General features: G+C 41.1%; 1 protein-coding gene across 3 annotated transcripts in view; it reads right to left on the bottom strand.

Moving 5' to 3' along the window:
• Window positions 1-27,989, bottom strand: part of ATP11C (ATPase phospholipid transporting 11C) — an 85,208-nt gene that overhangs the window by 33,098 nt on the left and 24,121 nt on the right. For all 3 annotated transcript variants that reach the window (XM_048514027.1, XM_048514025.1, XM_048514028.1), the window contains exons 2-13: window positions 16,702-16,821; window positions 13,233-13,322; window positions 11,730-11,810; window positions 11,466-11,573; window positions 9,803-9,931; window positions 5,815-5,918; window positions 4,365-4,415; window positions 3,858-3,922; window positions 2,879-2,960; window positions 1,749-1,899; window positions 940-1,137; window positions 117-257 (exon numbers count right to left, since the gene is read on the bottom strand). In XM_048514027.1, the coding sequence (XP_048369984.1) occupies window positions 117-257; window positions 940-1,137; window positions 1,749-1,899; window positions 2,879-2,960; window positions 3,858-3,922; window positions 4,365-4,415; window positions 5,815-5,918; window positions 9,803-9,931; window positions 11,466-11,573; window positions 11,730-11,810; window positions 13,233-13,322; window positions 16,702-16,821 (1,320 nt within the window). The remainder of the gene's footprint in view (window positions 1-116; window positions 258-939; window positions 1,138-1,748; window positions 1,900-2,878; window positions 2,961-3,857; window positions 3,923-4,364; window positions 4,416-5,814; window positions 5,919-9,802; window positions 9,932-11,465; window positions 11,574-11,729; window positions 11,811-13,232; window positions 13,323-16,701; window positions 16,822-27,989) is intronic.

Genomic DNA, 27,989 nt, shown 5'->3' with positions numbered 1-27,989 from the left:
GATTGATTTATAGAAGCAATCAATCAATCAATCAATCAATCAATCAATCAATCAATCAATCAATCAATCAATCAATCAATCAATCAATCAATCAATCAATCAATCAACAATTTTACCTTTTCTGCTTTCTCATAATATCCAAGCCCATCAACCTCTGTAACGGAATCATTATACTTGCATCCATCAATGCTGCACTCAATGAACTCCATGGTGTTTTCTGTCAGTGTCCCGGTTTTATCAGAGAAGACATATTCAATCTTAAAAAAGGAGCATATCAAATGGTTGAAACAGAAAGAGACTGACTTCTTATCTATTATTCACTTTTTAATGCATGTGCTAAAGATAAAAACCTTTCCCTTTTATCCCTGACTTGGGATCTCGTGTAATGTATATAAGCACTTAGGCTTATCCAGTCAATGGAATGTTCAGAGCCCGAAGGGTTAATTCAGAACTCCATGGGATTGGCTGAATAGCATTATATAGCCTGAGGACAAGGAGTTCTGAAGGGGAAAAAAGAGTTCTGTTGTCAGAGCCAAAGTGAAAGGTAGCTGTGTTCTCTGGAAGCAGAGGGCCAGTTCAGAGTGGCCTGTGAGTGGCTCTTAATTAAATGCCCAGTAGGGCAGAGTTTAGTAAAGTTCCTGGAGTTAAACATAATACAGTAACACAGTACAGTAATACAGGGGAGGTTTCAGGGCTTTTCTGAGCTCCCCATGCCGCTGGAAAGCCCTAATGGAGGTGATGAGGCACCACCACTCTGGCAGCACATCCTGCCGCCTCCCGGTTTGGATGGGGCTTTTAGATATTTCCTTCTGGCATCTAGATTCTGCATATGTCAGGCACTGAAATTCTGAAATGGAGTTCCACTTATTTGCCTGTAATGGCCCACCAGCCACTCAAGAAAGGACTAAGAAAAGAAGGAAAATATGGGGAGTTTCTGACCTGGCCAAGCTCCTCGTTGAGGTCAGAGGTATTTACCAAAGCCCCTTCTTTCATTGTCTCATCATACATCTCTTTGTCCCAAGTAATGAAGAAAGAACCCAAGAATTTCTGCATTTCTACTGTCACGTACATGGAGACTGGGATAATGAAATTGAACAAGACCATGAAGGACAGGAAATCTGTGAACATTTTTAAAAGCTGAAAAGAGAAGAAAAGCAGTGAGATACCGTAAAAAGAACCATAAAAGGTAAAAAAAGCATAAAAGTGCTTCAAAAAGAACTTATAACTACAGAATAAACAAGCCTCCAACTGGCAAATTAGAAATTGGGAATATGCCATCACAGCCAGAATCATACCTCACATATGCCAGGCAAAAGAGAAACCAGAAGAGAAATTATTTTTGTTCTTTGCATTTTTAAAAAAAATCTCATTTCCCAAGGAACTCAGGGCAGCTTATACAGGATTCCTAGGAAGTCTTCCAGTCAGGCATGAAAAAACCCCAAATTTTACTTTACCTTATGCAGGGCTGCCCCAGCTTACGCTGTCCACCTATAACTTGGGACGATGTTTAGTATCCATTTCTAGGCTTTGGGGACAGCCCATTATAGGAACGTACTTGAATTATGATTGCCATTCACAGGTGATAGAACCTATCATACCTTCTACACGAAAAAGCAAATGAATTACCAAATAGCAGCCATTTTTATTCCTATTCCTTATGTCTTCTGTTACTTCTCTAATATATTAATTTACATGCTTTTATTCTTATTTATACACCCTTCTTTTTGTAAACATGTGAATTTTGCTACCTTGAAGGTCTCTCTTTCTCTTTGGGTCTTTTGGTTGTACCAAGGGAAATCAACAGACTTTCCATCTATCCAGAAATACTTCATAGTCGTGCACACCACGGCCTTGCCCACAAGAACAAATAAATAAACAACCAAGAAAGCGTTGATTGATCTGGAAAGTTGAAGCATTCAAAAGCAAACCAGAAAAAAGTTAATGAGACCAAACAGGATATAAGCAAAGAGACATTTCACTGATAAACAAGACCAAAATATGAAGCCAGGAAACGCCACTGATATGTCTAGCTCAGTATTCTCTGCGCTGCTTGCCAGTGGTTGTTCAGAATCTCAGGCCATGTTTCCCTGGAGGATGCCAGGAGCTGTACCTGGCATCTGAAGAAGAGTTGGTTTTCACATATCACTTTTACTACCTTTCCCTTCCCCTCCCCACAACCAACACCTTGTGTGGTAGGCTGGGCTAAGAGAGTTCTCAAAGAACTGTGGCTAGCCCAAGGTCGCCCAGCAGATGAGGAGTGGGGAATCAAAGCCAGTTCTCCAGATTAGAGTCCACTGCTCCTAACCACTACACCATGTTGGATCTCTGCTGCATACAAAACATGGGCTATACGGTTGAGCCCCCCACTCTCACCCCCATAGAAATGAACATACGAGGCTGCCTTGTAGGCAGGCCTGTGCTGAGGTCAGGAATGTGGCTGAGTTACATTTTTTTTTTTGCTATCTCCTGGGATCATTAATGCATGTTAAATTGAACAACACTTCCAATAGAAAACATATTTGCAAAGCAAATATGCAACAAATACACAATTTTTGTACCACTATAGTGTTCAAATCACCGTACATCTCTCAGTGGTCCATACAACAGCCTTGTAAAGAAGAAGTGCATTATGTCTACATAATGCAGAGATGTGGGACTGAGGCTGACAGATACGGCCTGGAGACTTTCCGTTTCAGAGTCCTCTCACTGACTTGCCTTACTGTTGACTACAACTGTTCCCCATCTTCAAATGTGAGCTTACTTTGCCAAGGCCATTGTGAGGTCACGATGGAAAGTCATCGGGAACATTTCTCCACAATGCCAAAATAAAGACCAGAATCAAACGATGTGCAACAACAAAAAATCCTGGCACACTTACTTTTCCACCACAGAGCGCTTCTGAGATTTTCCTTGGTAGTTCAAAGCCATTTTTGTTTCCATACCAGTATAGACAGCAACACCTAGAGAACAAAGGCTAATTTTAAGTGCAACATAAGACCAAGACAAATGGTTCCTTTTAAACAATTTAGTAAGCCAGTGGCTACATGCAGCAATGACCACATCATGTTTGAAGATACTGGAAGAGGTTTTTAAAAAAGCATGGCATGTGTCTGATTTGCAATGACAGTTTCATGAGTGAATTTTTTTTTTCAGTGATGCAGCTGTGACGTAGTGCCCTTGCCCTCAGTTACTGGACCAATAATATAGTAAGACAACAATATAGTAATACAGTGGGTATTCCGTACTTGTATGGAATAGGGTTGCCAATGAATCAAATGTGCTGAATTCCTCAAGCTTATTGGTCCGCCTTTCTCCCTACCCAGAAAAATCAGCAGTGATCAAACCCCACCCAGACTTTGAAAACTATTGCAAAGCCTGGTGGTTCCCTTCCGCTGCCACCCAAGACACGGAGCCATCCTATGCAGCAAGCAGACAAGCAGGCCAGGGACCCTGCAGCAGAGCTGGAGCCTGACAGTTCAAAGCAAGCTAAAGGTGAAGGAGACACTAAGCATGACATCAGCTGGCAGCACTGGCTGTCAGAAGCCCAGCAATGGCCAGCTGGAGAGGTGGGACTGCGGTGTCCTCTTGCTTGAAGAAACAAAGGTAGAGTGCCTGAGGGAGAGGAGTTTGCCTTCTGGCAATCCTGGTTCACTGAGAGTTCTGGATCATCAGTTGTCCAGAAATCCATGTTTTTACTGTAGAACAGTTCATAATAAAGGAAATATGAATGTATGGGAAAGTGCAGTAGAAAGAATGGGAGGACTGCATGAACTCCTGATAATTCTGTAGAAGCAAAAGGAACAATACAAACGTTTGAGCTGTCATGCTTTAATGATGATTGGAAGTAAATTGCTCACCATAGATTTTCTGGGTAATTTTTAACGCTGCTCCCTTTAGCAAGAGGTTTTCAGGACCCAGTGCCCTACAGGAAGGGTAGAATATTAGAGCATTTAGTCAGAGAAACATTCTGGATAAGTTTCCTAGATATTTATTATCATATGTATGTCTTATCAAAAATACCCAATAAACCAATTGCTACAGAAGCCGTTAAGTCCAAATATACAGATTTTCTTAATCTCATGGAGGTCCACGGTATACCTGTAAAGCTGCTTAAACTGAGGGCCCTTTGAAATGATAGGCCATGTGATGGTACCCTTTGGATTACTTTCAGCGAACCAATCCGTATGATTGGTTAAATGACCATCCCCCGTACCAGCATAACCAATGTGCACAGAAAATGACAGGAGGACAAACATCAGGTTGATTGATGTCAACAATGTCCTTTTGACCACAAGAGCTAAGCTCATTAATTACAAGCACAGATCCTGTTGACATTCAAAAAACAAATGCAACAGCTGACCAACCTGGCTATAGGCTCTTGGTTGTCCGTGTAGATGTGAATTCTCCCAACAAACCTGCAAAACAAGAGGATATTTGTTCTATGCTGTTTGGATTTGCATTGGGGCGGCAGCACTGGGCCTTGCAAGGACAATGAACAGAGGAAAACAAATGAGTCAGTGAATAATGAGAACAGAGATGAGAACAGCCACTTTTATATTTAACAGGTGTGATCCAGACAGACAATTGCCAACAAGCAACTTTAGTTTAAAAACCAGTATATCCACATGTCACATAAGTGGGAGAGGATGCTCCAAGACAGGAGTACAGTGAGCTAAATTTGTGGGAAATGAATTTATTTCACAGAATCTTCGATGGGGCCATAAGACTTCCAGAGAGGTCCCTCTAGGTAACTCGTTGCACTGGTAAATTATTCTTATTGTTAAAAAACTGCTCCTGAAATCCACCTTCCTTTAGCTTAACCTCTTTAATCTTGGCCTCTGGAGCAGTCTCTGGAGCAGTAAAAGTATATCATTGCTCTCTTCTATATGACAGCCCTTTTTGTATTTATTTATTTATTTATTTTATTATGTGATTTATAAGCCGCCTCACCCCCGAAGGGCAGAGAAAGCAATCATTGTTCACACCCCACAGTCTTTTCTTCCAGTTCTTTCAACCCTTCCTTGTGTTACTTGTTTTTCTGATTATTCCTGTCCATCTATATTGCCTTCGACTGGATCCATTCTCAACTGTCTACATCTTTCTTAAAGTATGATACCCGGAAATGGAATCAGCAGTTCAAAAGAGATCAGACTAGTGTGGAACAGAGTAGAACTATTACTAGTAATGTCTTGGATTCTATGCTCATCTTACTGCTGCTTAAAGATCACCTGCATTTTTAATTCTACAGTTACCTGTCAGCAAGCCAACCCACCATTTTCTCAGTACTTATAAACACACATCACTAAATCTAACAAAGGCTAATAGTTTCTGGATCAATTTCAAAAAGTAGTAAATGACGTAATTGAATATTTCTGTATGAAGGCATTTGTAAATGTATGAGATGACAAAGAATAATGTAACTTAATTTTTTTTATGTATATTTGCAAATTATAACAAAATGTACCAAAGCACAGCTGTCTTCTAATTCAGACTGCCGGGACGGGGATGCATGACTCCAGATTTATGAACAGCTAGCATCACATTGTTTTAATGAGAGGGTAAGCCTGCCACAAAAAGGCCCAGGTATTACCTGGGTGGCTGATTTCCAGGATGGGGAATGAATCCTGTTACCACTTGCTCCATCACATCCTTCTAAGGACCTCCTTTCCATCAGAATACAAAGCCGCTTAAACTTGATCCTTACAGATATAAACACAGCATCCTACATCCCAACTCAGATGTCAAACCTTTGCTATGGCCGAGGTAAGTTACATGCCCTAAGTCAGCAAGAGGGAAACTCATCCCAAGACTTACTTGTAGAGGTCTGGCTGAGGCTGTTCACATTCAATTGTGGCAATAAGGCAATCTATGGCTTGGCATGTAGAGAGTTTGGCAGTGTCCTGCACAGTGTAGTGAGTCTAGATGGAGGCAACAGCACAAATAGTAAGCAACAGTCCTTTCAGATGTTTTTGCACCATGTTTAGCAAGCTATGAATTCCAAATAACAGAAACACCAGTTGGACAACCATCAGGTAACCATGAGATCTTAGATTTAGAAATGATATGGAAGCAATTACATATATTTAAATATAGTCCAAAATATGCATGTTACCCTGGGGTACAAAGAAGTGGTCTCTGGGTCTGGAAAGACACGCTTGCAGAGATAAAGTACAGTTCTACTATGAAAAACAGGGGTGGTCTTGATGAAGCGGGGAGAGTCGGTTTAGAGGACTGAAACAGTTACCACTTAATATTTCTCCAAGTTCAGAAATGCTCCTCAAAGTGCCTCTTTCAGCTACTAGAAACGGCATTCTTCATGGTATTCTGAGAAGCTGGTTGAAATTTTTCAAAACAGCTGATAAAGAGATGGTTGTTTTAAGCAGACATTTCCTGCCTAGGATGTGCTGCTGATGATGCTGGAGGGGACTTGTTTTAATTAATCTATGTTCCAGTCGCCTGGGACATTTCATTTCACAATATTGACTGTCAGTTTATCGCTGAAATTTTCAACTAAACCCCAATGAGCCTTTTGGCTGTGCATCCAATATTTCATTTCTCTCTTCACAGTGCACGACAGAGGCATTTTGCTTATTATTTAATTTGGTTTCAGTGAGTTTTGTAGCCACAATACTATCAAGAAACCAAGTTCACTTGTTCTCCAATTGCAAGAATGATCTTTAAGCATCTAAAGCTGAAGTCCTATTTGGAAGCAAGTCCCACTGAACAACGATGCCTACTTCTAAATGAATGTGTTTAGGATTATGGTCGATATCTATAAGAGATTTCTCACATTCTGTGAATTACACAACAACATTCCTTATAGATATATGAAATCAGTTGGACAAGAATGACAAAACAGCTTGTTGTTCCAGCTTGTCTTTTTGGGGAACAGCTCCATTGCATTAACATGGCAAACTGGCAACCACCGAAGCTAGCTTGTCTCTTGCCAGATTCACCATGAGGGTGGAACAGAGGAAGAGAACATGCTTTGCCTGCAGGAAGTCCCAGACTCAATTCAAGTTTTGTTTTGTTTTTAAAAAGACCTTGGAGAACCATTGCCAATCAAGACAGACTTGGTGGACCAACTTAGTACAGCTTCACGAAAAACTGCAGATGTTGTAACAAGCATTCTGGTTTCCCAGCTGATGGCTCAGGATCTTTTCAAGGGAATCAGGTGATGCTGTTAACTATGGATGGAGAAGACTATATCTCTGGGCGATGCAGATCGGATTTTTTTTTCTTTTAATTAATTCTAAAGCTGCCAAAGAATCTAGACTCCTCCATTTTAAAATGTTCTATTTCTAGAAATGACCTGGGGGTTGTAAATCACTTCTGTCCCTGAGATATGTTGCTGTAATCCATCTTCATAAACAAAACCTGCTGGAATGCTTCCGGGCCTCATTATCTCTAAATTTCCCGCATTTCAAGCTGGATGAGAAATAGCTCTATTGGATCCACGGTGGGAGATGATTAATGGAGCTTGAATTACCAACATTTTGCAACTTGAGGGCACAGCTCTAGGGCCTTACATAAAAGTAACTGCTAGGATAATAATAAAAGAGAGCTCACTAACATTTACACACACCTTCTCCAACACATCCTGTTCCTGTAAAACATGAAGCCCAAGGGCCTGTTTGAAAGCAAGTTCCAGTATAAACAAAAATTGTTTCCAAATACCAATTACAATTTTTTTAATCACGTACTTCTTTCAAGTAGCTCAAGAGGCCTTCCTTCCTGCACTCTATCCTCACAGCAACCTTATGAGTTGAGTTAGACAAGCAGGGAGGCTGACTCTAGCGAGCAGGTCTCTTCCAGTCCTAATTTGACACTCTAGGCATCCCATCTCTTAAGTCAAAAAACACCCAAACAAACATCTGGAGGTCAAAGCTCTTTGTCTCTTTCCTCCAATGAATTTTCATGCAACTATCAAAGGGTAGAAACAATCAGCCCATTATTACAGTATATTAACAGACCACCCTGAAGATAAACCAAATATAAGGAGGTTTACCATATAAAAATCTGTTGTAAGGCATGACATAATCGTATCACAGCAGCTGCCCAGATATAACCTTCTTATTATGAAGTCAAGAAGCTAACAGCATCCTCCATAAGCATTACCAGAAGTTAAAATTCCAATAAAAGTTGTGCTAAATGGGCGATGAGGGTGCCATTCCATTGGAAGTCCAACTAGGGGTCACCTGATGGAAAAGCCACCAACAAATCCAGGAGGATCAACAAACAAACCCTGCCCTTAAGCATATGTGTATGGACCCAGTCCACCACAGACACCATTTCCAGTAGGACAACCTTCCCTGCCTATCCAGATGCTTAGGTCATCTACCAAAGACTCTGATATGCGTGCTATGCCAAATCACAGGTTCCTCGATCAGGTATCATGGGGTCTGTTTGGTGGAGACCCTAAGCCTATGGAGTTTCCTCTTCTGTGTGGAATGCCTGGCATCTCCCTTCATATCCTCAAGTTTAAATCTTTTTTCAGCAGGTCTATGGTTTAGCTGTAAATTTGGGAGAGTGGTTCTATTTCTTCCTAGTTTGACAAAGTTCTGTTTGTGGGTTATGTTGCTGCTTGTCTTTCTTTCCTGACTGTTAGGCTGTTTTTTTGAAGCTACTTTTGTGCTTTCTATTTTGTAAGGCTTTTAAAAGGTTTTAAACTCAGTTGGTGATATATTTATGCCAAAAAATAAGAGAAAACATTTTAAAAAATAAAGTGAAGTGAAACAAACAGCCTGGCATGGTGTATTACATCTGCTAGAAGATCTCCACCAGAGGTTCTTCCCAGCCCTACTACTTAAAATTTTCTTACTGGCAATGATATGTATTAAAACTGGAATTTGCTGTACTGAAATGGGACCTCTACCAATGAATTATATTACCTCCTAACCTTAGAGAGCTAATTTTTGATCTTTCATCCCTTTAACCTGCATATGTTTTAGGGACTAACTCACACATTTTGCCTAATGAAAAACTGCTTGATGGCTGCTTTCCCAAACTTTGGATAATGCACTGCAGTGATCATTTGCAGTGGCTTTTCTTGTTTCACCCAGGAAAACCTACCTGCAAATGAATGCTAAAGTGTACTGCAAGTACATTATCCGATGTGTGTGACAGCAGCCATGATGAGAAACAGAGATGTGCAAAGCCCTGAAGTATACCTCCTGTGACCCATTTTATAAGAAGAATTATTTTCTTTCCTGTAGAGACTCAAAGGGGTTTACAATCTCCTTGCCCTTCCCCCCTCACAACAAACATCCTGTGAGGTAGGTGGGGCTGAGAGAGCTCAGAAGAACTGTGACTAGCCCAAGGTCACCCAGCTGGCGTGTGTTGGAATGCACAGGTTAATCTGAATTCCCCAGATAAGCCTCCACAGCTCAGGCGGGAGAGAGGGGAATCAAACCTGGTTCCTCCAGATTAGAGTACACCTGCTCTTAACCACTACGCTACTGCACCATTAGCTAACAAATATCTGCCAGATGATGCCTTGCCTTTCCATGGAAGCTCACAGAGCAGCCACAGCATTTTTGGTTGTGCGCCCTCATTACTATTGCCTTTTCCACATGCACATCCACATATCACAGTTTTTCGCAGTGGTCAAACCTTGTATCTTGGAAATGTTTTCTGTGAAATCATTCCACACACACCTCCTTCCCCACCCCCAGGTGGCAAGATACATTTGACAGTAAATGACTTGTGTAGAAAAGCCCTGTATCTCTTCCTTAGAAAAACTGAACAAACCCATCTGGCTTTTATTTTTAGGAGGTCAGTTAAGATCACATGATTTAGTTACCTTGAAGTTTGATTCTCCATCCAGACTAGCCGTAGTGACGTAACAGGTTCCATCTTTGCTACTCGAAGCGAGAAATACAAGGTCACAGGGAAAGGTTTCATCCATTGACACTTCTACTATATCACCAACCTAAAAAAAATGATGTTTCTTCAGAATATACTACATGGTAGTAGTATATGGCTACTCATGCTGTTCCTCACAACTTGGATAGAGAAGCAGCAGCTTTGTTTTGATATCATTCTGTTCAGAGAGATACAATCAAGCACAGCCTAACACAACTTCTTCCACATAGTGACATTTTCTCTCTCCTTGCACAGGAGGACTCGGCTGGCAACAGCCTGGCCTCACTCTGGCAAATAAATCCAAAAGTCAGTGGTGCCCTTCCCCACAATTGGTTCTTCAGAGGCCACCACCTCCTTGCGGCCAATTCTCCGGAATGGGTGTCCCCTCTGGGCATGCAGAGTACACACACTGGTCTCATAGATTAGTATGGAAGAAGATGTATGTATACGTGTATATGTGTAGAGGAGGAGTCTACAGGTGATCACAGTGGACATGAGGCAGTAGCAGAAAATGCCACCCACAAAACAGAAGGTCACTGCCTCATCTCCTTCTAGAGCCAGCCATGCCAAAAGCATACCCTGGGACCAAACGGTGGGCCTGCTGAATGAACGTGTGGGACTTTTTGAGGATCTTCTGCAGAAAAATGATTTCAGCTGTGTAGTTTTTACTTACTGTACTTGGATATGGTTTTGGGGGGCATTATTATACAAACTCAATCTTATGGCAGTTGATGCACAAAACATTTATTGGGGCAGCAGCTTTCGCAAACTAGCCCACTTCTTTGCAGGATGTAACGGGAGAGACAGACTGTTTGAAAATTCTCACTATGCTCCAAAAATTAAAAATGGACAAACGTTGCAATTTATTTAACTGCACAACCTCTGAATAGTCTAGGACAGGGGTCTGCAACCTGAGGCTCTCCAGATGTTCATGGACTACAATTCCCAATTGGCCATGCTGGCAGAGGCTGATGGGATTTGTAGTCCATGAACATCTGGAGAGCCTCAGGTTGCAGACCTCTGGTCTAGGAAGTAACCAAGTGGAATTGTATACATTAATACTTCCCAGCTCGTACCTTGTTTGTTACAGGCTTTCAAGGACTGAGATCCTGTACTGGGCCAATTAAATCCTGAACGTTCATATTCTGCTCATTCTTGATGGCAATCTGCACAAAAGGTCCCTCTGACCTTGCACATGCATTTACACACTTATACCCCAAAACCACATCCTTGTTGCTTTGGAACAGTTAATATGAGTTTGCCCAAAGAATGAAACTGTAGAATTGAGGAAGGGTTTTAAGCCAATTATGGTGGTACAGGTGGCAAAGAAACTTTTCTACAGACATAAAGAGCTCCACACCAGTTAAGAACTTTAATTGCTCTAGTTCAGAAATATTTGGTGCCACTGCCCTTTGCTATTACGGTGTTTGGTAATGTCATGTTTCACCCGCTTTTGTTTTTACCTTTAGTTTTATTTCTGATGTAGGCATTTGTGAAGTAATTTGTGATGTTTTGTTATAACTGCTTTAGTGGTATCTAATAAAATATATTGGGGGGAGGGGGTTGCCAAATGCAAGCAAAGATTCTGGACAGTCCCCCACCTCAATTGCATCACAATCTTTTTTCACACGCTTTCCATCCTCTATCACAAAGACAGTGCTTTTGTTGACTTCCCGGTCCGCCCTGTGCCGTAGCCAGTCCTCATAACCCTGAGAGAAGAATGGAGAAGAATGCAATCAGGAAGCAAATAAATTACAGGGTAGTGGCTAGATCTGCTGCACAGGCTGCACAGGCAATTTAGTTATCTAATAATCCCCTTGCTCCATAATTTTCTTTTGAAAAAAGCAGAAAGAAAAATGGTATACCTGTTTAATAGCTGTAACAATAATAACGAAGAAAAGAGGAAGTCCACTGGTGACTGGGCTTGTTGGTGTATCTACTATGACCTGGAGAGAGAAGAAAAAAAATGCCATGTTACTAACCTTCCAACAGAAATCACAAGTAGTGAGAGAATCAATTTCATGAGCATTTTGTTCATTGTAGCAAACCACTGAATACCACATTAGGAAGATGTGACTCATTATCTTTGCCCATGGAAAGCTTATTCATAACTCTGAGGATTTGCAATTAGCCTTGATGGCTCACTGTAGCATTTATGGTACCTGGGAGAAAAGACTAAGAAGGCCATCTTACAGTATTATTATAATTAGCCACAGCTACTTCTGTAGAGATCATTATTGCCGAATCTTTGAAGCAAGGAGGATGTGCCAACTCATGAAGTGTTCCGTTTTTAGAGCAGATAGGATTCAGGTATTGTGAGTACAGCAACCCCAGGCTCCACTTGCACCCTTTAGCAATGCCTGATAATCTTCAGCTTATGGGGAAAGGCCAAGTTCAGCTAAAAAACTGAGGCCTTTAAATTGATAACTGCCAAATTCAGCAACAAAAGCCACTGTAGTCACATTTCCAAATGAAGATATTATAACAACACTTAACATAGACTGATTGTTGTGGGTTTTCCGGGCTGTGTGGCCGTGGTCTGGTAGATCTTGTTCCTAACTTTTCGCCTGCATCTATGGCTGGAATCTTCAGAGGTGTATCACAGAGAGAAGTCTGTTACACACTGTGTCCAGTGAGAAGGGAATGTTTTTAGTGGGGTATATATTGTCCATGTCCCAGGGAGGGGTGTGTGTGCGTGCGTGCGTGTGTGTGTGTGTGTATATATACTCCACTAAAAACATTCCCTTCTCACTGGACACAGTGTGTAACAGACTTCCCTCTTTGATACACCTCTGAAAATGCCAGCCACAGATGAAGGCGAAACATTAGGAACAAGAACTACCAGACAGCCCAGAAAACCCACAACAGCCAGTTAAATCCTGCCATGAAAGCCTTCGACAATACACTTAACATAGAGCTTGCAGTGTTCTAGACATTTGTTGTGACAGGGACAACAGCTTTGCAAAGTAAGCAAGTGTACTGCCAATGGGGGTGAGAGGAAGCACAGTATTCATTTGGGTCTATGTATATATACATATATGAACACACATACACGCAGCATGTATTTGAGTCTTTTATGTGCACTTCAACTACAACCCCTCCCCCAAGTAAGTACACTTCAACTACAACCCCTTTCCCAAGTAATTAAGAATTATTGTAACTGGAACATTCAAATTTCAACACTGTCACACCACCAGTCACAGTTACAGATATTGCTGTAGCTTGTGTTAGGAAAGTGGATGAGTGTTGTCCTAAGAATTAAGAATGACAATGTAATAATTAGTTTGCAAGACAATGGCAGAAACTTTAACAGTTATGTTCCTAAAACAAATAACTACTGCTAACTTAATCTGCACAAGAATCTTTACCTGTACAAGGAAGATGATAAGGAAGTAGAAATTGGCAATTCTTCGGAACTGTTCAAAGAGATTCTTTGGGAGAAAATTCCAGACCGTGTACTGCAAGATGACAGCAATGGCTTAGATCAGAACCATGAATGCAACCAATCTACAGACACAACATCTACTGATAGTTCACAATGATAGAAGTAATGAAGTTAAAAATAAATTTCTAAAATGTGCTTTAAAAGGTGGGGGTAGATATCAAAGCCACCACCATTGAGGGAGAATGATGCAACACACTGTACACACAAACCATCACTAGGAACATGCACAGCTTATTTTATTCCAGCATTTGGTAAAGTCAGACCCACATATCGGTTGCATATTTCACACACTGAGCCAGGATGCCTGATACATCTCAAAAAGTCTCCTCAGTTGGCTACGTAGTGGTAGGGCAGCTCAGCTTCCATTCAACTCTTTCACAACACCAGCCTTTCTATCCTAAACCAATGATTGGGAGTAAAATAGACACATGGATAAAGGAGAAGAGACTGAAGATGAATCTAGCCACGAGCCTCACATCTGAAAGATTCACAGAAGGTCTTTCCCCACCCCCCTCCACCCTACAATTTTAGTTATTAAAAAATATCTGAAGAAAAGATGGGAGCTCTACCAAGGCAAGGAAACAAATGGTAAAGAGGGAAACAAATTCTTTAATAATGTTTGTTACCTCTGCACAAAACATTGCACGCAAGATGTTTAGGGGCTACAAAAATTATTAAAGAATTTATTTCCCTCTGCACCTTTTTTTTAAAATCGCCACAAGATTTTCTACTCCATAGGGACTGGGTGAAACGAGCTCTGACTAACAAAGTTTATTCCAGTCCAAGCTTTTGTGAGTCTTTATGGTGTCGATGCACTTCTATTTTATCAGCTGGGATTACCAGTAGTGACTGCTCACTTTTCCATCTCTATGTCAGATTACAATGGAAACAGAAGCGCTTTTTACCATGCTAGCTTCCAACCCAGAATGTGCCACACAAGGAATTCTGGTAATCCATGCCCTCATAATGGTTTCAGAAAGGGTATAAAAAGCTCTCAGTGATTTTCATGGGGGCTTTTTCCACTGTCAGTTTTGTAATAACCCTCTCGCAACTATTGGAAAAATGGTTTAGTATTATTTGAAATGAGTAAATACAACCACACAGATCCTACAAACATATACTTCAGCAGAACCCAGAAAGTAGTTGTGTGATTCAGACACAAGAGCAATACAGGAAATCTATGGCAGCTTCTGGTCACTGGCTGAGTCAGTTGTATTGTTTTGTGGCATTCCTTTCTTCTCTTCTGACAACAGCAACCAGTTTCTCTAGGCACCTGTCTTGGGAAACTATAGCCCTTTCTCTGGCATTCTTTACATGATACAATGTGACAAAGTGCTTCCCAGCCACAATAATTGGAATAAAATTCAACTGGGACAACATATACTACTGCTTGATGGGCAAGTATTTATTTTTAAAGGGGAAAAAATGAATACACGAAGTAAAGCTTTGGTGCAAAGGATAATTTAATTAGCTTTTCAAACATATCCAGGAAGGGTACAGATTATGTTCTGGTTGATGGTAAACAAATAAGGTCATATGATTCACATGTGCATTTATGAATTTATTTTAGTGCTCAACAGAGGGACCGACAAGTTCACAACAGGCCCCAAAAGCAAGACTAAGGTGGCAAAGCTGTGGGGAAGAAAAAGGGATTTAATTTTTCCACCTCTGACTACTTGTTATCAACAACCCTCCCCCCATATCTCACACTGCCTTCGAGGGAGAGGAAAAAAGGAAGGGCATAAGCATTTATTCTGTTTTCCAAGACAAACAGTAGTAGGGGGCAGGGGGCGGGGAGACTGATAGGTGAAATTACAAAGGAATGATTAAAAAAGACAACCTACAAACAAACAGAAGTCTCCCCCACAGGGACTAAATTTGAACTGTGGTCCTGTGTGCAGTGGAGAATTTACACAACTCTCATAGATCTGTTCTCTATCTAATCCCCCCTATTTTTTTAACCTTAAAGAACATGGTGGTGATGCTACAAGTGAAATCAACCGACACTCCACTTGCACTATAGCTGCAGGGAAAGACTGCAGACAAAATTCCCTGAAGAGTACTGATTACCAACAGGACTCCCATTCTGACTGAAGAACTCTGGGGTTTCTACAACAGTGATGAACCCTACATATCAGAAGAAGTAAAGAAGGAAGAAGTAAAAATGAAATGGAAACCTTCTGAGCAAAATATTACACAAGTCCTGGAATTTCTGTGTGTATAACCTGATGTTTACCATATCGCCATCTCTCTGGAGGAGAAAATCTATAAAGGCAGAAGGCTGTAAAAGAGACCCAGTCTAGGAATATTTTAATGAAGTTCCTCTACCTATGGGTAATGCAGGCATGCATGCAAAATACAAAGCTGTAATGATGAAATGCAAGGCCTAGTGGCCTAAATGAAACTGGAGACAGTTCACCTCACAATAATTTCATAGTTATCTATGTATTTCCAATAGCATAACCAAATCAGTAATTTTATATAACGATAAAACTAATCTGAAAAGTTATTAATCTAAAAATGAAACCATTTAGTTGTAAATATTAAGACTGTATCAACAAAAATCAGTCATTATGTAGAAAGCAATGATTTAAATCTAGTCTTACCGGCTAGTGATTTAAATCGATCTGATTTAAATCAAATCCATCCAGATCTTAACGGTAAAGAACATGCAAAGGTTGCAACATGTAGATGTTTGGAGACATGTAGATATGATGGAGAAATGTTTGGAGACATGTAGATATGATGGAGAAATGGGTGAAAACCTTTTACGAACAGAGCAGCTACATGCATGAGCCACTAGACTAGAGATCTTCAGTTCAGTAGAGCCTTTTAACAAGAAACCAGCTCAAAGAACACAGTTCCAGCCATCATATGTCATCATTTTGACAACAGCAAATATAGACACCTCTAGGGAGCCCTTTGGTGTAGAGAGGTAAGCTGTAGTACTGCAGCTGAAGCTCTGCCCACGACATGAGTCATGTCTACTGCTGATTACATGAATTTGATCATGATGGAAGCTACCTTGTTTCAAGTAGGTTGCTCAAGATTGACTCAGTCATCCATCCTTCCAAGGTCAGAAAAATGAATACCCAGCTTGCTTGGGGGTAAAGTGACAACATCTGGGGAAGGCAACGGCAAACCACCCCATAAACAGTCTGCCTAGAAAAGGTCATGATGTTAAGTCACCCCATGAGTCAGTAATGACACTGTGCTTGCACAGGGGACTACCTTTACCTTTTTAAAGGGCACTATAAATACTTTTTGCAGCTCCTGCTTTAAACTAGCAAAGAGGGTTTATGGGGATTTAAGCTTAGGAACATGTTCATATTCAGGAAGAAGAACTTACACACGCCCATTGAAGACTGCATAGATCAACAGGGCAAGCATACCTTGGAGGAGATTATCTTGTTGTCACAGAAGTTCTGCAGAACATAAGCCTCCGTTTCAGAAACTGGGCGATGGCCAACCAGGATGGTCCGTGTCCCAACACGTTTATCTTCCCCAATAAACTGCAGAAAAGAAAAGAAAAAGCCAAAGGTCACCATACTGAGAGTGGGAGGGAAAGATACAAAGTTTTTCCAGTTTGAGATTTTGGGGACAACACTGATCTGTACTTCCCTGTGTTCACTGAAGCTGCACCTAACATTACAGTGCATAAGGAAAACTGTGATCACTGTAAGTTCCATGGGTGGATGGAGCAGCAGTGGAGCGCTATATTTTTTTGTGGTTTTGTTGAAGAAGTGATGACAACACACTGATTTTCCATCCTACAGGCTTTCTCCATTTACAATATTCATCAGGAAAAAATGCACTTTGCAAATTATATCCGGTGTGTCACAAGAAGCAATTACTTTCCATAAGTACAGGACAACTCTACTGAGAGTTGGCAGCTCAGAGCTTAAATGTTACCTAACTTCTATTTTTAAACAAATCCCGGCTGTCTACAAAAATGTTTTCCAATATATATTTAGGACAGTTGGGGGAACCTCAGAAACTTATCAGAGATTCATTAATGAAAAGATCAGTAAGACAGGCATGCACCCTGGCAAGGAAGAAACCGTGATCTACCAATTGTGCCCACTATATACAGCTGCTAAGGTACGTCGGCTCCATTCTGAATCAGTCTCAGATGACAAGGCCCAGCCATACACACTAAAATATGTCCCCAAAACTTATAGAACATTCAGGAATTCTGTGCAAGATGATCAGAGGTGCCGTGATAAATCGGCTTCCCTGAACGTAGTAAAATTTAAAGACGGCAATTTATATTTTCACAAAAAAATTAAAAGTTAAGTAGGCATGAACATACAGGCTCTGACTTGCAGTCCATCCTATCCACAACCTATCTCTATCAACAGCAAGGCGGTTTCTGAAAGATGCACAAAAACTTTGAAGAAATGACAGTGAAACTGTTTAAACCAGTCGTCCAAAACAGGCTAATGATCCAAGACATTTTTATACCCATTTCCCCCAACAACCTCCTTGTCATGCAAAACTATTTTGCTGGTACTTCCTGCATCTCTGACATGGAAAATGCTGCTCACAACCAACAACCTTTCCCGCTCAGTGCTGGGCTTAGGGACAGTTAAAAATAGTAATTCATGCACCTGGAAGGACCCATCTATCACTGCCTGGGCCTTTGTCCTGGAAATTCTCAGGAACATCCAGTGTCAGATCTGTGGTGTCACACAAAGACCTTGAAATGGTGAGTGATGAGGGGCCAAAATTCCTTCTTACTTCCTCACTACTGAATGTCAACTACCAATATTAAAAAAATAAAGTCAAACGAGTTGATATATCCAAGGGAGAAAAAAAAAACCCTCTTTCTTGATATCTGCATTTAAAATTCATACTCCCCCCGACATTTTTTCAGCCTACACACTATTCAATTTTGCTCTGCTCCCTCTGAAGTACATTTTCAAAAAATTCACCAAAACCTCTTTAGTAGATATTTTTCACATTCTGGCAGGAACTTTGGCCTTTATTTCAACACAATGAAATGGAGGATAACAATCTGGTTTTCGACGTGACTCAACGATTTCTCATTGCATCAATGTTCAACTGTATTTATATCTCCTCTTTTGCCACTTTTCTAATTTCTAAAGGTATCTTACAAGTTTTTAGAAGCTTACAGGTAACAGCAGTACTAATAGAGAATTACAACATTTTCTAACCTCAAATATCTGCCACTTTCTTTAAAAAATAAGAGAAAACTTTATGTGCCTAAAGACTGGGACTGAGGGGCCAGGAATGTTTATGGGGCTGTAAAAGTTCTACAACTGGATGTAGCAGATGAAAAAATCTATCCTGCACCTATTAATCCCAAACTATGTTAGCATTGCAAGGGAAAAGCTACTCAGACACACGCTTTGGATAAGTTGTAGTACTGAATGGTGAGAAAGAAAATAAGCCCTTTCCTGCTGGCCATTTTTTTTGCTCAGAAGCATCCTATAATTCCTGTTCATCTCCCCATCCACCCCAAAATGTCCTTCCAAATAGTAGCAAAATAAACACACCCATAAGGTTAATTGGGGGAGCTACTAAATTTCATGCTCACACTATCAAAAGTAGACGTTATCTTTAATAGCACCTCTGGCTTTTGTATCAGTTATATAACAGTGGCATATAAGAAACCAACTAATTTGGATGAAGGCTTGCAAACAAAAAGGCTTATGAAGACAACAGATGAAAACAAAAAGAAATAAAAAGAGGGCATATTTGTTCATCCAGCATGGTAGGGTGGTTAACAGCAGGTGAACTCTGGAGAACTGGGTTTGATTCCTCACTCTGCCACTTGAGATGTAGAGGCTTATCTGGTGAACAAGATTAGCTTGTGCATTCCAACACATGCCAGCAGGGTGACCTTGGGTTAGTCACAGTTCTTTGGAGATCTCTCAGCCCCACCGACCTCACAGGGTGTTTGTTGTGAAGGGGGGAAGGAAAGGAGTTTGTAATCCCCTTTAAGTCTCCTTACAGGTGAAAAAGGGGGATATAAATCCAACTCCACCACCTCCTCCTTCTTCATCCTCCTCCTCCCTAGGCTAATGGCATCTGAGACTCCTTTGTATATGAAGGGCAGAAAACATAAATCAGCTGCATCAATGCCACAGCTCAAAGCCAAGTAAGCTTGGCCCTGGCTAGTATTTGTATGGGAAACCACCAAGGAAGTCTATGGTTGCTATGCAGGGGAAGGCAATGGCAAACCATCTCTTGCCCTGAGAAGCCCACCTAAATTGGTTGTGACTTGACAGCACTTAATTATGCTGCTTATTACCTGAAATCCTACTATGTGTATATAAACACCTTCTACTAAATCATTGAGAGCCAGGGTGGTATACAGGGTTAAAATAATAGACTCTAATCCAGATAACTATGTTTGATTCCCCTCTGTCGCACATGAAGCCTGCTGGGTGGTCTTGGCCAGTGACAGTTCTCTCAAAACTCTCTCAGCCCAAACAGAGGCAGGCAACCACCTCTGAATGCCTCTTATCTTGAAAATCATACAGGGCCACCATAAGTCAGCTATGACTGGACACTATACAAAAAGGTACACAGAACAAATTACAACAAACAGCAGTGCAGTGTGCACTGTGTGTACTGGCAAATACAAGCACAAAATAGCAATGCAGGTATGTATCAAGTTAACAGAACTTCATTGCAACAATAGCAAATTAGAAAAAAGTCATTGTCATATATAAAACAGGGACAGGAAACTGTCTTGTAAACAGAAGAAAACCAATTGCAATAATTTACAATGCTTCAAATCCTTATTGTTTGTTCACACAACTAGGCATTGTTGTCTCTAGCCATACTGTCTGAAACACTGTCATGGTCATTGTTGCAATTGGTTTTCTTCTGTCTGCAATACCTTTGTTTACTGTGCATGTTTTCTGACTTATGTAACTTTGTAGTAATTGTTTACACACAATGAATTGTTACTGTTTGTACATGCATTATGATACTTAGGTGCATTGCTATTTTTTGCTTGTATAAGTCAGCTATGACTTGAAAGCACACACCCCTACACTGGATCAGACGGCTTACATCTAATGGCTCAAACACCTTGAATAACTGTCAAAAGACACATCCATCTTCCTGAAAATGCGTGTGTATATCAAATCCAACCCTACTGACTTTTAGTAAGTGTGGCATATAGCTCTGTGTCAAGCCAAGTTAGACCATATTTTGGGTCAGTCCACAAACCCACAAGCTGTAGAATCTTACTAATCCGCAAGTGATCAATTTGCTAGGAAACACATGGCATGACCCAGCCAATATTGGTTTAAATGACAAGTGTCAGGCCCTTCATTCTATAGCCATTCATAACAGAGGAACAAATTAATTTAACACAGGAAATGGTGTATTTATAGTAGATCAAATACACAGATCACACCTGGAAAAACCATGTGTATTCCAAGTTAAAAGGATCCAATTTTCACATGAACAGGCCTCCAGCCAAAACTTATTCAGGGAAAGGGAGAAAAGTTCAGAGACAGGTTTACCAGCAGGGTATTTTAGAACAATATCAGATGGGAGTTTAAAGCTGTCTTGAAAGTAAACTGAATTGGTTTACAAAAAATATTTCAGAAACCATTAAAAACACTGTTAAAAGCAAGAAGAAGTCTTGCCATCAACATACTGTGGGGGGTAAAGGACCCATGAAGCTCTCTGAGCAACCTTAGGCTGAGAAATAGAGACTTACTGGACTAGCCTACCTCTCAGAGCGACTGTGAGAATAAAACAAAGTATGTACGCCACCCTAAATACCTTCGAAAAAGATGGATGCCTCCTTCTTCCTAGCAACAACTTCTAAAGACCCTGGAAAGAAGGTCGCATCCTGAAATACAATGCTAGCTACTCCTATTTTTTAAATCAGGCACTTGCCAGAGACCAAAACAAAGTACTGCCTGTAATGATAATATCCCTGGTAAAGCAGGGACATATTGATGCATATGAAACATTTCTGGCAAATATTAGCTGTGACTAGGTTCTGCTTACTGAAGCAATGCTGACACTTAGTTCATCCGCTTTTGGCCAGCTGACTGAGGACCGCTTCTGGTCCGTTGTTGGCCAGCTGCTTGAGGACCTCTTCTGGCTCGCTTTTGACCAGCTGACTGAGGACCGTTGCGGGTCCATGTGTTGGGATAAGGGATGAGGTCTGTCTCTTTGGGGTAAGAGTTGATAGGGATTATGAATCAAAGAATCCCAGTTCCTCCATTTCTATACAGTTGAGCTAATGGCCCCAAACAGCAAAGGTCCAGGCCACCATGGTGTTTCCATGGCAACTGCTAGGCATGGAGAATGGCAGGCAGTTGGCCCTAGAATTCCAGGATATAAAAAGTGATAGCTGTAGAATATACGACAGGATTTAGAGACAGTAAAAATAGGTTGCCTGCTGACCAGGAGAAGGAAAAAAAGGAGGGGGAAATTAGCCCTGCTCTTGTGCCATGTTTAAATATTGCTAAATCTGCAGAAATAAGCCAAGGGGAATTGTTTTGCAAAAAGGGAGATAAACGTCTGCACTTTAAATTGTATGAAAAGACATAAGTTGTGGTGATCTGTTGAAAAGTTAACAGCTCTGACGTGGGAAAGGAAGGCTGTTCTCTGAGCAGAGGGTATAGGGCAGCAATGCCTTTTGGCAAGAAGGCATTCTGAAAAGCTCCTTATAACTGGAAGTTAAATTCTAACCTTTAAAGTGCTAAAGGTGAACAATGACTGGAAATCATACTAGCTTAACCCTCAAGATGTTAGGCCATAGGAAAACACTGTTTTGTATGTAATCAGATGTCTGACTTATTTTATTTGTTCTGGGATAAATTTCAGTCACTACAACAGATCACAGGAACCGAGCAATCAACATGAAGCTAACCCTGCCGGCAGCAAAAACAGCTCTTTTCTGGCATATCCATAGCAAATGTTTGCCATCTTTTTAAAAGGCATCATTGTACCTAATTTTGCCTGCTGTTTGCCGAACTGAATACATAATATAGTAATGCAAATGTTAAATCCACATGTTATAATATAGTAAGCCAACCCAGATATACAGCATGGGCAAGTGTTGACTTTCAATACAGAAATTCAACAGGTGCAGCTCAGTCCACCAGCCTTTGTCATGCTATTTCAGTTGAATTTCAGCTTATAACTCTAAAGAGAAATAAGCACAAACTGAGGTTAAAGATACACTGCTTCACAACACCACACAAGCACAACCTACCCCCCTAGCCTTATAGGACCACCTTTGAAATAAAGAGATAATGGAAACACATTATAAACACAAATCCCAGTCAAAAGATTTGACAATTTTATGTGAAGTAGGTAGGCAAGCCCGCATTCCAAAATTAACAACAAAAAAACCTAAACATGCTCCACATTAACTACAAACAGAAGATGAATTTAAATGTATCACTTACTAGAGTAAGTTCCACATATTCAGTAACCCATCAACAGACTACAACATATACATAAAATATACCTATTGACAAAAGCCAGGGCCCCTTCCGCACACGCAAAATAATGCGTTTTCAAGCCACTTTCACAACTGTTTGAAAGTGGATTTTGCTATTCCGCACAGCTTCAAAGAGCACTGAAAGCAGTTTGAAAGTGCATTATTCTGCATGTGCGGAATGAGCCTAGGAGTGAGCCAACATACTGTCTATCTTTAATCCCCCATTACTTTTATTATGCTAAAAATGCTCGTAGTTTCAACTGCTTATTTTCCAGGTAACAAACGTACTGATTTTTTTCTTAACATACCAGCCAGCAGAAAAATTAGCAAACGTGGCTTACCAATGTCGGAGTCCACTCTTTCAGCAATGTAGTTGGGCTGAACAAGAACTCCATTTCTCCCAAACTAACCAACGATCTTCCACATTGAGAAAGTAGTTAAAAATTAAAAGTTTAAAAAACTGAAGCAGTGGTTGGAATGTAGAAGAGAGAAAAAAATGAAAAACTGGCTTCGCGTAGAAGTTGAACAAAGATCAGATTGCTGCAAGTTGGAATACGTTCAGTTTAACCAAGCACTTTCTAAGAGGAGGAACCTTCCGCTTGGAAAATGATTTGGAATCAACTCAGATGATTCAAGATTTCCGTCCTATGTCCACTCACTATGAGGTAGATCCTAGTGAACTACTGGATTTACTTCAAAGTAAACACTCAAAAAATCAAACACCACAGCACCAAAATACACTTAGCGGAATATGTGTGCTGTTTAGAATTATGCAAGATACAGACCACAAGGTATTAGAAGCATGGTGTAATGATTAGCAAGTAAATCTAGGATCTGGGAGACCCAAGTTCAAATCTCCACTCTGTCACAAAAGAATAACCTTGGACCAGTCAGACACTTTCAGCAAAGCTACCTTCACAAGGTTGTTGTAAGGATAAAATGGAGGAAAGGAGAACGATGTAGGCTGTTTTGAGTCCCCATTGTGGAGTAAGGTGGGATATAAATGAAGCAATTTTTACAGTAAATACATTTTAGGCTCTAGATCAAATATGCCTCCAGATTGAATGCTTTAAAAACTCTCCAACCTGCATATTCCTTCCAATTTGACCCTGCCTTTATAACAGATCAAGAGCAATTTTGTGTATTGGGAAAGCTGCTCTAATCTATTGTATTTGTCTTGCTGCTGTTTAATAAATGTTTCTTCGATTTCAGTACAGAATATAAGATGACTATTGCAAAATAAATATTTACAGCTCTGTTCCAACTCTAAGTGCAACATAACTCAAAAGGTTTTCTACAGGCAGGCCATGATATCCACCCACTCACCTCCAGCTTTATTAACAACTGCAAATAGTCCAACACCTACAATTATACTGTATCTATGCAGATTTGGAGAATGGACCTAGAATGGAATATCTGTTGATAGGAACCAGAGTGTCTACAGTATGAAACACATACAGTATCCAACGACAAGAGGAACATGATAGGATATTCTCTAGGTTCTGTGCATGGAAGATTATATGTCCTTGCTCGACCTCTGCGCTCAGCAGAGGCCAATTTGCTGGTGGTCCCTGGCCCCTCAATGATGCAGCTGGCCTCTTCCCGGGGCAGGGCCTTTATGGCTTTGGCCCCTGCCTGGTGGAACACTCTCCCTCCAGCTGTCCGGACCCTGTGGGATCGCAGGGCCTGTAAGACCGAGTTGTTCCACCGGGCTTTTGGAGGAGGCAGCTGCTGAGATGCCCCCCCCCCCCCGGTTCTCCTTACATCGGGGTCCCTTAACACCAATGGGACCCACCGTTCCCCCCTCCCTGGGAGGGTTTTAATAAGAGTTTTCTGTTGGACGTCGTTTTACTATATTATCCACTGTTTTTAATTGGTTTTTAGTATATTGCAGCTGGTGTTATATTTGCCTGTAATTTATTTATTTGTATTTAGTCACTTGCTCCACTTATTTTCGTTGTATTTTGTGATGATTTTATGTTGTGCACCGCCCAGAGCCCTCTGGAGGTAGGGCGGTATATAAAACTAAATAATAAACAAACAAATACATAAATATACTTAAAGACACAAAAAGGAATGTCTGTTCAGCATTTTGCAGCAGCCTACAGGTTTTTGTATTTTCAATGGGATCTGTTGCTGCAAATTTCCAGAACTCCAATGGTGCAATATGACTCCAGCACCATCTTTTCCCCCATCCCCTTCCTTTTTGAAAACCTCCACCCTGATTGAGACTTATGGAAAACTCAAAAGTATACACACTTGTGCAGACACTAGTAAATTACACCATTCACCTCAGCACAAAAAACTGCCATCTGCTGGTTTCTACATGGCAAAGAAGAGGCCAGGTTGGGCTCTGTTGTGTGAATTAGAAGTACCTCTCCATACAGATCCTGATTCTGAGATTCTCATTCTAGTGTGTTTTGATTGGACCAGATGACAGCCAGCCAATACGTGAGTTTTTTCATGTAATGCATGAGACCAATGCATTTTCCCATGCCCTAATGCAATGTCATGGGGCTAATTTTAGTGTCTATTTTATTTTTCTCAGCTCACCTCTCTCAGATTCCTTTTCCCACAGTAGCTAAATTGGTCAAGTCTAAGAAAGGAGAGAGTTGGTGACAAAAGTCGTCATTGCCCGTGTACCCTGTGCTTCTCAAATAGCAAGTCTGAGTCAGTGGGCATCCTAAAGCCCTTAACCTTCTCTCCAAAAGCCAATTCCATAATATCTCCATAACAAGTGAATCCACATCATTCCAGATGTCCCTGTGTGCCAGCAGGGTTGCCTTCGACCAGTCACACCCAGTCCTATTTAGAGTAGCTTGCCTGATGTCAACCAGAGTCCATGTCTATTCAGATATAATTCCCAAAGGCTCCTAGGGCAGATGAGGGGGCCATCAACTCTAGAAATTTTTAAAAAGCACTGCAAAAGCTATTCTATGTACCAGGGCTTTTAACTGAATAAAGATTGCAAGGTTCTCTTGGGGCTGATTGTTTGAGGTTTTATCTGACTGAAAGAAGAAGAGTTTGGATTTATACCCCATCTTTCCCTCCTGCAAGGAGACTCAATGTGGCTTACAAACTCCTTTCCTTTCCTCTCCCCACAACAGACACCTTGTGAGGTAGATGGGCCTGAGAGAGATCCAAAGAACTGTGACTAGCCCAAGTTCATCCAACAGGCTTCAGGTGTAAGAGCAGAGAAACAAATCCAGTTCACCAAATATGAGTATGTCGCTCAACATAGAGGAGTGGAGAATCAAACCCAGTTCTCCAAATTAGAGTCCATCATACCAGCACATTCTAACCTTAAATGTTTCAAACTGTGGTTGTACGCTGTTTTGAGCCACAATGATGTAAATACTTTAACAAATAAATGAATAAAGGTCCAATTTATTCCTATGCCTTCAAGGCATATGAATCTCTGTCTGTTATGGCTGGAAGACGCCAACCCCTGAATTGAGCAGCGATTCAACAATCCGGAGTGTATCAGCTGGTTGGAAGAGGAAGAGATGCATAATCTCTGGGGACAACTCATTCTGCTAGATCAGGGGTCTGCAACCTGCAGCTCTCCAGATGTTCATGGGCATATGGAGAGCCGCAGGTTGCAGACCCCTGTGCTAGATCAGAAGCATCTGAATGACCCAATACACATAATGCAGAAATGCAGCAGATAGCCAGAAATGGCTGATAGGAAGGAAACAAGGCCAGAGCAATAAATCATGGAAAGATGGTACATGCAGCCTTCTCTATGGGTGGGTTCTCAGCACCACAGGAGTTTTTAATCATTCAATTAACTTCTTCAGTATGCTATTTGGCAAAGACTAGCATGAACCCAAAGCAACTTCCATCAATGTTCTTCCTGGCATCTACTTGCTTCTTGAATCTTGAGAATAAAACCTCAAGAGTCTTGAATAGAATGGAGACGGTGGCTGGTTTCACTCCCTATGAGCTGCTGAACTCAACCCAGGCAGGCCCATCACAGCCACAAACCCCTGTCAGGGTCAGATTTAGGCTTGAATCCTAAACAACACAAGCAGAGTCATGCTAGAAGGAGGCAATTTTCTGGCCTTGCCCCTCTCACTGTAACCTTCTGTTACCCTTGAAGACTCACAATGGTGTGGGGAACAACCTGGGAGTTTGTAGCAGAAGACGTGCAAAAATCTCTCTGTGCTCCTCCTCAGATGAAGAAAACATTGGGGTGGAGAGTAAAGGAGTTGATGTGTGAGAAAATGGCATTGTAGGATCCAAACCATGCCTCTGGAGTCTGGAGTGGCTGAGCAGGCAGCAATCCCTCCCCCATGTTTGAAAATAGAAGACACTCGTTTCAAGGCAAAAAACCAGTTTGGAAATCTAACACTGCTGATTATCTCTTCTGTTCAAGGGAAGGTATTTCTGTAGGCTGTGACCCACACCTTACAGAACAAATATTTGACAGCAACTAGCATGATACAGGCAGCCTCAAGATATCCTGAGACGCAGGGTTCAGGAAAGAGGAGAAGTGAAAATATTAATGTCTGCTGGCAAACTTTGCTTAATCTGAACACCAGCCTTGCTGGTAAACAGCCTTTGCTTACAACCACTTTCACAAAAAGGCATATATATATATATAACAGGTTATGTTCTTTGGACATATTGCAAAATTCTTTTAGTGGACACAAGAGTCCAAAGAATTTCACAATCTCAAGGCTGAGTAAAGCTATTTGCAGATTTTTTGGCACCAACAGCTTCTTTCAGCAAAGCCACCAGGCTAATGGAACTGAAAAACCCCATCCTCCTTAGAGCATGGATCCTTTCGGGATCAAGCTCTTCCTCCTCCTCTCCAAACAGTCCCTAGTGCTTGCCCTTAAACTGCAACCTAAATAGCCTTATGGAAGTTAATCTACCCTACCAGAGACCAGTGAAGGCTTGAGACTTATTTAGGGAAAGAATGTTTGGCAAAGGGCACAGAAATTAATTTGGCTCTAAGATGGTTTCCTTTCTCTTGGGAGTTGATCTTGGTCCCAGAAATCTCTTGAGGTTTTTTAAAAAGAAGGCCACGTATTGCTTCCCCACGAATGAATGATATTGGCCACATGAATACCCTGGAACATATGAAACTGAGTCAGCCCTATCTGACTGGCAACAACTATTTGGAAAAGATGGGTTCTTCCTCCTAGTACAGTGCTGCCCAATGCTCAGTCTAGATGTCTGGGGTTTAAATTTGAACCTCTGCATACCTCAGAAATACTCTGTCAC

Source organism: Sphaerodactylus townsendi, linkage group LG13, assembly GCF_021028975.2.
Source record: "Sphaerodactylus townsendi isolate TG3544 linkage group LG13, MPM_Stown_v2.3, whole genome shotgun sequence".
NCBI lineage: Eukaryota > Metazoa > Chordata > Lepidosauria > Squamata > Sphaerodactylidae > Sphaerodactylus > Sphaerodactylus townsendi.
Note: the sequence above shows the minus strand (reverse complement) of the source record. Positions and strands in the feature narration are given on the sequence as shown.